Below are 12,350 nucleotides of genomic sequence, written 5' to 3' on the forward strand. Positions count from 1 at the left end.
AAATCAATCAAAAAGTGAAATGTGAAAAAAAAATAGAATCACTAAAAACGATGACCAGGTTTGCAAAAACGAAGTTCTTATATGGCTTTGTAGGCAAAAATATAAAAAAATCATAGGCTTCAGAATATAGTGATGCAAAAACAAATTATGTTGAATAAAATATTATTTTTAATGTGCAAAAGCAGGAACACATAAAAAACCTATGCAAATTTGACATCACTGTATTTGTACTGACCTGAAGAACAAAGTTATCTTGTCACTTTTCATACATAATTAATGGTGCAAAAAAAAAAATAAAAACAATTCCATAATTGCGGAGCTTTATTCATTTTACATAGAAAAATCTAATTAAAAACTTCAATTCATTCTACAAAAAACAAGCCCTCATACAAAAAATAAAAGTTACAGCTCTCAGAATATGGTAACGAACAAAACTATTTTTGATAAAAAAAGTGTTTTTAGTGTGCAAAAGTATCAAAACATAAAAAACAGTATAAATCTGATATTGCTGTAATTGTACTGACCTGAAGAATAAAACTGATTTATCACTTACACTTTTTCTATTGCATAGAAAAAAATTGTAAAAAAAAGCAATTCTTGAAATGTTTACTCTGCCTCCCCAAAATTAGTATAAGACATGGTTCACATTTAACATGTGTTCTACACTGAAAACTTAAATGGAATCTATCAGCAGGATTTCACCCCTCCTCCAAAAAAAATATATATATATATATTTATATGTGCATGAAAATCTTTCAAACAAAAATCCAACAATATTTTTACATGGACAATTTGTTCCTCCATTAATCAGAAATCAGCATTTTAAATGGATATGCAAATGAGGCTTAAGTGCTTTCAGCACATGGAAGTCCTTCTGAAACCTCTGTTCCCCACGCAGCGCTGCCTCCTTCTGCCTGTCTGACAGCTCCTCTCTGTGTGGTATCATTGGATTTTTAGTTGAAATGGCTACATGTGGATATTATAGATCGTGGATTCATTCGAGTTGGATTTGAATTCTACTCAAATTTTACAAACATTTGCATTCTGGAGAAGACTGATTATTGTCCAAAGAATGAGGTAGGTGGAACCATTCACTATAATGATCATTCAATTATATTTATTATAGTTAATGATTCCACCACGAAATCCAATTTAGGAGGGATTTATATGAAAACCCCAAAGTTAGTGCTCAGCAAAAAACACAAGATAAATGGGAACCTAGCCTTAAAAGTAATCAAAAATGTTACGTACTTCAAAATGCCACCAATAAAAACTCTTCAACTAATCAACAAGTACTCACTCAGCAAGTAACTACTCAGGTCCATCATCGGTAAATGAAAAAATAATAATGTTTCCATGTTATTGGTTGCACAAAGACTCTAGAAAAGCAAAACGGCTCCTACCCATAAAAATTCAGTGAATTCTGTATTGCTAAATCCTCCATCTTTGCTGAGCCCCACAGTGTGCCTAAACCAGTTAGCATCCATATATTCAACATTACAGTAATGGTAGGAGCCCACCTAAGAATTAAGGGGATTGAGGTCCCAGAAAGAGAAGTTGGGCACAATGTATTGGGCACTAAGCTGGCATATTTGTGTACTTTTGCTCTGCAGCATCTACACAGTGCCTTTTTCTGGAAAACACCTGTGGGGCCAAAATTGTAACTGTACCTGTAGATGAATTAATTCTGGAGTCTAGTTACCAAAATGGGTAACTTTTGGTGGTATTCTGCTGTCCTTTCACACTAGGTGTTCTATAATTTCGCAATTTCAACTGCATGCAAAATGTGAGTTTGAAAAGTCAAATTGCACTCCTTCCTTCTGAGCCCTGCTGTGGGGCCATACAGTAATATGCAGTGAGATATGGGGCATAAACATGTTCCAGAGAAATTGAGAAACAAATTCTAAGGTCAATATCTCCTATTACCGTGTGAAAATGCAAAATTTGGAGCTAACATAACATTTTCGTAGTAAAAATATATTTTATATATTCATGGTCCATTGTCATATAATTCTGTGAGGCTCCTGTGAGATAAAAATAGATGAATTCCTTGAGCAGTGTAGTTTCCAAAAATGGGGTCACTTACAGTACAGATGAATATTCTGTTCTTGCACCTCCAGGTCCAAGAGCGCCCTAACCTATTCAAACTAAATCTTCATTACAAAAGCCAAATAGTAATTCTTCTTTTCCGAGCTTTGCCTTATGCCAAAGAGTAGTTAACAACCACATATGTGGTCTGCCACATTCAGTAGAAATTGTGTATCAAATTATTGTGTCCATTTTATACTTTTACCCTTTGTGAGAATGAAAAATTTTAGTAACATTTTAGCGGATAAAAAGTAATTTTTCTTATTCCAAGCACAATTTTATAAAATTCTGTGAACACACATGAAATAAAAATGCTCAATACACCCTAGATGGATTTCTTGAGGGGTAAAACTTCCAACATGGGGTCACTTGTTGAAGGTTTCTGCTGCTTTGGTACCTCAATGGCTCTGAAAATGCAACATTTAAGCCAAATTTGCTTTTCAAAAATGCAATAGCGCTCCTTCCTTTCCAAGCCTTTGTGTAAGGGCCGGAAAGACAAGTAAGAAAAGTGTCTGCGGCTCCACCAATCAGAACAGAGTTCGTATGCATCCAGTCTACCAGGGACTTGTTTCTGTATGTCTTTCTGCAGCTTGGCGCCAAATGCATGCGCACACAGAGAACACTGAACCTACTCAACACCCTCAGAAGATGCCAATCTACAGTAGTGGAGTGTGGGAAGAAGGATGCCCGGTGATTCCATAAATTTTGCCAGGGGTTGTAGTACTGGGATAACAACAAAGTAAATATTTTAACAGTAATGATTCAATTTAATATAATACATAATTAATATATAATTACTAGAGCTAGTATGTACATGTATTTTCCCTCTTTTTGTGGTGAAACTATTTGAAATATAGAATTGTAGTAATCATACCACAAAAGAGAAGGAAATAACTAGCAGCTGAATTCCACAAAAAGGCAAAACTTTACCACAATAATGTAATGACAGCTATGTTTCTGAACTAATGATAATGAAATCTTTCAAAATTCGAATTCGCCAGTTTTAACAAATTTTGCCAAGAAAGTCAATTTGCAGCTAACCTGTTCAGGTTAAATCAAAAGTACTGCAAGGTTCTAGTTGCCCTGAAAAGAAGTGCATGACTCTGAGGTCTCCTAGCACTGTATCCAACCCTTTTCAAACTCTCTAATGCATTACACAGCCTTAGTAATGTAAAAAAAAAAACTTAACATATATGGCTATGAGGAAATGGAATGTAATAGGTGGTAAAATACATCCTATTAGACTTTTTATGCTTTTTCTTATTTTTCTGATTTACCGTTTATTTATTCAATATATTTCCCCGCTTGCTATAAATATGTGAAAAAAATGCTAAGTAAATTGAAAAAAAATGTTAGGTGTGCAAAAAACGAATATTGTTTGTGACACGCACACTTTACGCGGCAGTCTCACAGATAAATGTCTGTATTTTTTTACTTTTCTTCTGAAAATGTTTAAACACATTCACAGTCCACGGTATTGGCATGGTGTATATATACAGTATCTCACAAAAGTGAGTACACCCCCCACATTTTTGTAGATATTTTACTATATCTTTTCATTGGACAACACTGAACATATGAGATATTAGTACAATGTAAAGTAGTCAGGGAACAGCCTGTATAACAGTGTAAATTTGGTGTGCCCTCTAAATAACTCAGCACACAGCCATTAATGTCTAAACCGCTGGCAACAAAAGTGAGTACACCCCTAAGTGAAAATGGCCAAATTGTGCCCAATAAGCCACTTTTCTCGCATGAGAGCTCAATAACAGCAACTTTAAGGCTATGTGCACACGGTGCGTATTTTATGCGCTTTTGATGCAGTAAATCCATGCGGAATTGGCACATAGCATTGCAATCCTTATCTCAGCATTTTCTATGAGATTTTGCAAGATCTGTGCACATGATGAGGATTATTCCTTACAGAATTTCATGTGCGGTAAAAGAAGCAGCATGTCCATTCTTTGTGCGTTTTTGCTTGCGTTTTTCCTATACAATGCATTAGAAAAACGCATGGCAAATCCACAGGCAAAAACGCATCAAAACACATCAAAAACGCTGCAGATTTTTTTTGCTGCCAAGAGGTTCAGAACCTTGCAGAAACGCTGCAGAAATTTCTGCAAGCAAATACTGATCGTGCTCACATAGCCTAAATCAATCAGATCCAGTAACAAGATCCAGTTCTTAAGATTGGTGGGTGTCCTAGCTGTCAGACTATCACTGCTCAATGTTGTAAAACCTATAGTTTTATTGGGTCATAAAACAGTATAGAGAACATTTCCTTAAAACTTTATATAATCACAATAAACATTAGCACTTTACTATGACATTGCCAAAGCTCTTATCATAATCTGATATTCAATCTAATGTAAATGCCAGGGAAATCTCTCAGATACGGTGCCATTCATCCTCCTAGATTCCATTGTTAAATAAAAGTATACAACAGCTTATTAAATGGATGTGATCATACAGAATAGTGCAGTATGATGTGCTATTCCATACAACAAAATACAGAAACCTTGACCTAAACCATTGAACAGAGACCAAATTGCCTTGGTCAGGGTAATCAGGTTGTATATAAGCATTTAAGCCCTGATTCATCATTGCCTTTGCGCCTATTTTTTGTCTAGCTTTGTGTGTTTTGCACCTTTTTTTGTTTGCACCCAATCTATTATTCTATTTGTGCCTTTTTTGAAGTTTATTTTATATGTGCCCGCTTTTTTTAAAATCTTATTCTGCTTTGTGGATGGAGTTTAGCAATTCCAGATGTTTTCGCCTGATTCATCAATTGCGACATTTCAAAAAGTCATAAAATTTGGCTGCAATTTCACTCCTGTCTCCCTCTTGTGTGTTTTCAAGTATGCTAAAATTTGAGCACAATTTTGTAACTGTTGGTGCCAAATTATGCCCAAATGAAAGAATCGAGTGCTCCATTTTAATCAATTTGGCACCAAAACCCGTCAACTAATGCCACAAAACAAAAAAGGAAAGAGACTAAAATAACGCAAATGATGAATTAGGGCCTATTAGTGTACACTGGGCGCTTTCACAGTACATGCAGGAAATGCACAATGCAAAAAAACAGTGCAGAAGAAACACTATTTAAAACCATGTGAAACATTATATTTTATTAATCATCTATAAAAGCTCACCAGGATAAAAATACATTAAATGAATATAAATGGGACAGTAGTATGTAGGCAAATATAGATATAACGCCCTAGTAGATTTGGTGCAGATTTAAATCTGCAGCATGGTAATTCTTTCAACGTTTTTGCTGCAGATTTCACCTGTACTAATGACTGAGGAATATTTTTGATGCATTTTTTATGTGCCTTTTTGATACGTTTTTATTTGTGGGTTTTTGCAAATTCATTTGAATGAATGAATGAAAAACGTTGCAAAAATACTGAAAGAATTAGCATGCAGCAAATTAAAAAAAATGCTTTGATGGCTCAAATCCGTAAGGAAAAAATAAGCAAAGGATTTCAGAATACTCCTTCACTTTGTTGGAACTGTAAAACGCTGTGCTTTTTACCCCTGAAAAATGCAGCGTAAACCAGCCCTTATGATGAATCGTTTATGGCTACTTGTTAGGATAGTTAGTACCATATTCAGTTAGCACTGTGTGTATTTTCTATCTTTATTGAGCTCTTCTCTATGGCCACGGCTCCACTATCAGTATTTGGTCAGTATTCGGTCAGTATTTTTTCTCAGGAGTGGGAGCCAAAACTAGGACTGGGTGATAAATGCAGAATTGGTGACTTGTTTCTATTATACCTTTTCTCTGATTGTTCCTCACCTGGTTTTGTCTCCCACTCCTGAGAAAAAATACTGACCGAATACTGACCAAATACTGATAGTGGGGCCGTGGCCTAACAGTCCTTCTCCATTTTGCTGTTTATATAAAGAAAAAGTACATTTATGGCCATGACTGCTTGGAGAAAAAGGAAAATAATTCATATATTGTTTCTACATTTCTACATGTAATATAGGAAGCAATATCTATATTTTTCTACACACTACTGTCCCATTTATGTTCATTTAATGTATTTTTTATCCTGAGGAGCTTTAATAGATGATTACAACATTTATGTCTCGCCTTCTGAGACTCCCCTATCTCATATACAGATGTAATTAACTTCATAGCTCACAATTACTGGTGGATTGTTATAGAGAAACAAATTAGGTGCTTTATGATGAGCTTTTAGATAATATGGGGCCCATATATAGTTCTTGCACAGGGGCCCCTTTCCATCTGCTCGATGAGTTATGTAAGTCCATATCTTTCCATTATAGCTCATACCCATTGCATTCCAGTTACAATGTGCTTACACTTACTCATACAGATGTTGAACTGTCATGAAAACTGGAGAGAGGTTGAAAAAAACTTTCAGATTTTGCAATACATCTAAAAACAAAGTTGAACAATTTGCAAGTCTAGTAAATGTACACCCACCCTCCTCGTGTTACTATTTGGCTACATTAGATTTCATTAAGTGAGCCAACACCCATTTTGTCACTGAGAATGTGTTAAGTTGGACGCTTTGGTTTGAGATACACAGTTCAAAGGCTACGTTCTCAGTTATATTTTGCTTGAATTGAAAACAAAAATTGAATTTATTCCATCCCTTGTACTACACATAGAATAAATTCCAGTGACAAAAAGCCCTAGAGTGATGATTTCCCTTCATATTAGTCCTCCGTGGAAGAAAAAACTGATGAGCTGTGCCAAGGTTGGCAAGTTCTTCGCTCACACTCTTATTAGTCATTGCATGGAGTAGGCAGAGGATCTATCTCCAAGGGATAGTCATTTCATACAGCGAATAAGTCCTCAACAGCTGTCTGTACCTTTCATTAATAGGAGACTGGCAAAGGCTGTTATTAGGCTTTAGACATTAGGAAGTAGGCATGTTTCCTTTATGGGTGGTTTTATTAAACTTCATGTTGAAGCACTGTCCTTGAATGCACCATTAATGCTTTCAATTATTGGCAAGTAATGTATACGTTGATTAAATTCAACCATACATACTACCGCACGATATACATTAACATCCAGCCATTTATTCAATTCAACCAGTCTAATTAAAGGGCTTTTCGACTACTAGGAAACCCCAGCATAATCAGTTCACGAACCCAAATTAACATAAAAAAAGTGCCCGTTAGTTCCAGCGATGTTGGTAACGCTGTTTCTAGACTGTGACGTGATGACGTTGTGCCACATTCTGACTGCAGCATATAAGTGGCTGGTCTTTGGCTTCACCTCATCAATTTTCCATCAGGGCAGACATCTACTCTGATTGAATAGTAAAAATTGCAGCTGACGAGTGGCTGCTCATTGGCTTCAGCCAACATATGAAACAACAATGTCCTGTCACTATCAGGAACAGCGAAGCTGGAAAGACTCCAGTTCCATAGTTGAGTTTTCACTGCTTTTATTTTAATTTGGGTCCTGAATTGATTAAGCTGGAGTTGTACACGTAGTGGACAATCACTTTAAAGAGACAAATGGTCTCTTCAGAGAGGAAGAGAACTTGAACTCTAGTGCCACCTATGGGAAGTAGCAATCCTAAAAGTCACTATTGACCCTGTAATGAGCCTTGTCACATGACTTAGGATAAAAGCCAAGACCAGAGACAGGTATTACAAGTAAATAGAGATGTTAAATTGGTTGTCCTCATTGTTAGAATTGCATTTAATTAAATATAGGATATAAAGTTCTAAAACTTACTAATGCACTTTTAGACAGAATCCAACCAAATTGTCCTGGTATCATGAGCTACGGAGTGCTATACAGGCATAGCGTAGAAGATGGCCTGAGAGGGTCTTTTTAGTAAATTGTTTAGAGTGGAAGTTTTATATTATGGGCAATTAGATGATTGCTTAGATAAAATATAGGGTTAACTTGTAGGATGATTTGAACAGTTCACAGTCAGAGACAGTACGCGAGTCGTGACAGGTAGGCATGAGGACAAGAAACTGTAGGAATACAAGATTAGGGTTGGTTCAATGCGAGGTAGATGGTAAAAGGGAAAGGCCTGCTCACCTGCCCTCAGTTTTTGGGAATAGCTGATGATGATGTTTAGGCATTGCCATTGTATGGGTCCTTGGAGGCAAGATTTAAGTAAAAATGGATCTTACAGCTTGTGCTGGATCATATGGATGGTGTTGGTCCTCCTGGTGGTATATATGGTCCTCAGGAGTGTTTTGGTTAATAGTGCAACTCATTTTTGGTTATGGTTCCTTTTGGGTCAGATGGATGCAGCCAAGGGTAAAGGTGTTTGGTGCACTAAATATATATTGAGAGAGGACATTTATTGAGAGTAACTGCAATCATGGGAATGTTAAGGTGCTCAGTTTTGTTATGATATGTACTTGAATTTAATGGATGTTATAATAAAGGATGTGAAAGGCCATTTTAAAAGGCTAATTGAATTTTTTAATGGAAGGTGGCTACTGTGACTTTTTTTCACCATATAGGAGTCTTCCTTTTTCATGGGGAAAAAGGGGCTTGGAGGGAGTCAATGGGCTTGGGCTATGCATGTCCATAGAGGGGAAAGTTAAAGTAGGGAGAAAATTCTGAGAATTTTAAGGTATACATTATTTACAGAATAAAAAAACCTTCCATTCACGTGCCATCAATAAACAGTCCACTGTTTGCTAATCAATTGTCATTTAGTGCCAATGCGATATGAAGCCCTGAGGGATCAGATGACCTACCATGGGACCCACACTTCCATAGCTATATGCACACTCTTGATAGTTAGTATCCAGTGTGCATGTGCTGAATCCACTGTCTGACATATGCACACTGTGATAGAGTACTTTTGGCCTCTAGTGTACATGTACTGGATAGTAGATTTGAAGCATGTGCACTGCATTATAACATAAAATGTAATCAATTAAATTTGTTTATAACAGAGGCCGACTACTTTAAGAACAAGAGTGAAGTGCATTTCGAAACCAGAGAACGACTGCAAGATTAATGTAGAGTTGTACAGATTGCTAGCAGTATTAATATCAAATTGACATGCAACCTTTGCATTATTAGTGTACTAAGTGTTATATACCAAAAGATTTTGAGAGATTTTGTTTTGGGGTTTCAGAATGATAAGCCTGCGTAAGGAGACTTATAGGCCATGTAATGATCCTATGGCCGAAATTAATGCAGGAAGAAAATTAATAAACTGACCTTCCACCCTAGCATTGACTTTACAATTCACATATTTAGACACCCTTTTGGCGCCCTCCATTTCCTTTCTACTGCCTGCTCTGCTCAGACCAGTGTACTTTTCTGTCTGGTTTCAATAAGACCACCACAGTGGTATGGCGAGTGTAATAATACGTCTAAACAATGCCTCCCCTTTCTTTCCTATTTCACTGCACAGGAATGAAAGTGGAGGTGTGATTCAGACGTACCACTGTAATGGAGGTAACATTGGAAAAAGGAAAAGCAGAGGAGGCAGCTGAAGGCAAACAAAGGGCACCAGGTAGAATGAGATTATACATGAGAAATGGACATTCATGTTTCAATCCCAGAGTGGAAGGTCACTTTAAGTTCTTGCCACATCAGAAATGTATAAAGAGAATGGCTCATCAGGCAAGGAAAGCATACCAGCAATAAACCTCTGGATCATTGGATATGAAACATCTGAATCACTAGATTTAAAACATTAGATCACCAGGAAAAGGAAATTATACTACTTGTTCACTAGACAATGGGACATCTGGTATTTCCTCTTGCGAGTCAACAGTCATTCACTATGTGGCAATGCTGGGCACTATGTCAGTAAGGCACCAGAGTCTGGAAATGATATTATTGGGTTCTTGATACAATGTCACTGGGACACCATGTGGTGTATCCAATGCTAAGTGATTCCATCCATAAATGTAAGGATATCTGTGCTGGTTATTGAACAAAAGTGGACAAGAGTAATTCATTTATTTCATATATATCTTGGTGTATAAACATAAGAAGGAAACACAGTATTATAAATATGTATGTTAGATATTAAAGCAAACCTCCACCCTGGCACTGAAAGAAAGGCTATACAATTGTCATATACAGTAACCCTACCTGGTGACCTCCTTTTGCTTTCTGTGCCCTTACAGCACAAGAAAGGCATGGAAGGCATGGTACCGATTTAACACTAAGCTCCTCATGCCACTGTAATCATTATCTTGAAAGCAGGAGGACCAGAACATCGGTATCGGTGGAGGTGAAGGAAAGCAAATGTAGGGCATCAAGTGGGGTGACTGTATATAACCAATGTATAGCCCCATTTCAGTGCCAGGGTGGAGGGTGGCATTAACAAAGCAAAAGTGGGGTGACTGTATATAACCAATGTATAGCCCCATTTCAGTGCCAGGGTGGAAGGTGGTATTAACAAAGCAAAAGTGGGGTGACTATATATAACCAATGTATAGCCCCATTTCAGTGCCAGGGTGGAAGGTGGTATTAACAAAGCAAAAAAAACATATTATGTATCAACTTGGCAGGCTTGTGGGGCTGTACACTCTGACCTTTTTATGTTTTTAGAGGCTCAGAATAATTTAAAACAAATAAAATATTAATTATTCATCTCATTGATTGTGACAACTACTTTTTCTCCACCGGTTCTTCACCAGTCTCTGCTTCTTGCTGCAGCAATGATGTCCCAACCCATGAACAAGTGATGTCTGCAGCCAACCATTCGTGACTGACTGAGCAGTTGCTTCCTTAGTGTTGAGGAGGACCAGGAATTAGAGACCAGCAAGGACATGGGAGTAGCCTAGGATTGGTGAGGCTTAAAAAATTTGTGGAAGTGGATAATCCTTTCAACTATCAATGTATTCTAATAGCAGGGCATCATTTCGCATAGCTTTGGGCCTGCAATTTAACTTTCTGAATATTGCAATATTCTAGGCAATTTCTTTACCATGCAGCTAAGAACCAACATTTCACAGATGCCACTTAGTTGTCAATTAAAAATGGTTCCGGAACACCAAAACTGTTTATGACAAATCCTACATTTGTAGAACTAATTAACCAGGCTTAATAGATATTTGAAACTGGTAATATACTGTATATATTTTTTTAACTGAGCTAAAAAGTAATGCCGTGTTCTATATATTTTCTATGCTTATGAATGGGCTTCATATGTATTGAATTACTATATACAGTTTATAGTGATTGATCATATTTGTTATTTTTTGTCTAAAAGTAATCCTCTATGTGCTGAGATGTAACACACTGTGACAGGTGTAATATATGCCATAAGTTCAGCCCATCTTTATAATCACCTTTTTGCCCCTCATTAGCACAAGAAGCAAAAAACATTTTTCATTCCTTAAGGAAATAACACTTTGACCTGAAGATTTCATATGATGCAAATATATTCTCCAATTGGGCCTTAAGGAAGAAAAAACATCTACAAAGAGCAAATACAGAACAAAGGAAAGTAGTATAAACTAATCTTCAGTCTTACCTTTGTATTTGGTCACAACAGCTGAATTGACACTCAGAGGCTCTTGGAAGGTGACAGTGAGTGATGTGCTGCTTGTTATCATGAGGCAGACATTGGTCGGCACCTCGGGGGCTCCTGAAAAGAAGCAGAATCTTCAGAACTCTGTTCTATAAATCTTAACTAAACAAGAGGAGCTAAAAACATGCATAGGCTTTCATTCTTAAACTGAATTGCAACACCAGTGATTGATAGAGTGAGTGCCTAATACTTGGCAAATAAAGATTTAAAGCTTATAATAAGTAGAATGTTTCCAAGTCACAGGACACCTCTGTGTAAATATAAAACTTTTAATATAACATTTTATACATAATGAAGCCAGGCAGCAAGTTGTCCTTTAAAAATACTAAACAAAAACAACAAATTATTAGTGTTGAGTGAGCATGCGCGACACTGCTCGGTACTCGCCCGAGCATCTCACTACTCGGGATGTTCGGCGAGCACCGAGCATTTTCGGGTTACTCAGGCGGGAGCTCGGGCCTCCGCCCTGCATGTTTGGCGCTCTTTACAGAGCCAATGAACATGCAGGGATTTCCAGCCAGTCACTGTAATGTCGCAGCCATGTTGGTTGTGGGCATTACAGTGATTGGCTGGCCGCTCAATGTCACCTCGAGTATTTAAAATGGGGCGCCGCCATCTTGGACACAGTCGCTCCGGATTAGAAAGTGTAGGGAGAGTGCTGCTGAGCTAGGGAGAGATTTATACTGCGAAATAGGTAGTGTAGGGTCTCTAAAACCTGCCAAATCAAACAAACAGTCC

The 12,350-nt window shown here is 37.2% G+C and overlaps 1 protein-coding gene across 1 annotated transcript in view; it reads right to left on the bottom strand.

Moving 5' to 3' along the window:
- ANKFN1 (ankyrin repeat and fibronectin type III domain containing 1) overlaps nucleotides 1-12,350 on the bottom strand; it is a 1,224,583-nt gene that overhangs the window by 727,402 nt on the left and 484,831 nt on the right. The window contains exon 5 of the mRNA XM_073684132.1: nucleotides 11,556-11,669. Coding sequence (XP_073540233.1) covers nucleotides 11,556-11,669 — 114 coding nt within the window. The remainder of the gene's footprint in view (nucleotides 1-11,555; nucleotides 11,670-12,350) is intronic.

Source organism: Phyllobates terribilis, unplaced genomic scaffold, assembly GCF_046119375.1.
Source record: "Phyllobates terribilis strain yellow unplaced genomic scaffold, ASM4611937v1 Scaffold_5__5_contigs__length_657084704, whole genome shotgun sequence".
Taxonomy (NCBI): domain Eukaryota; kingdom Metazoa; phylum Chordata; class Amphibia; order Anura; family Dendrobatidae; genus Phyllobates; species Phyllobates terribilis.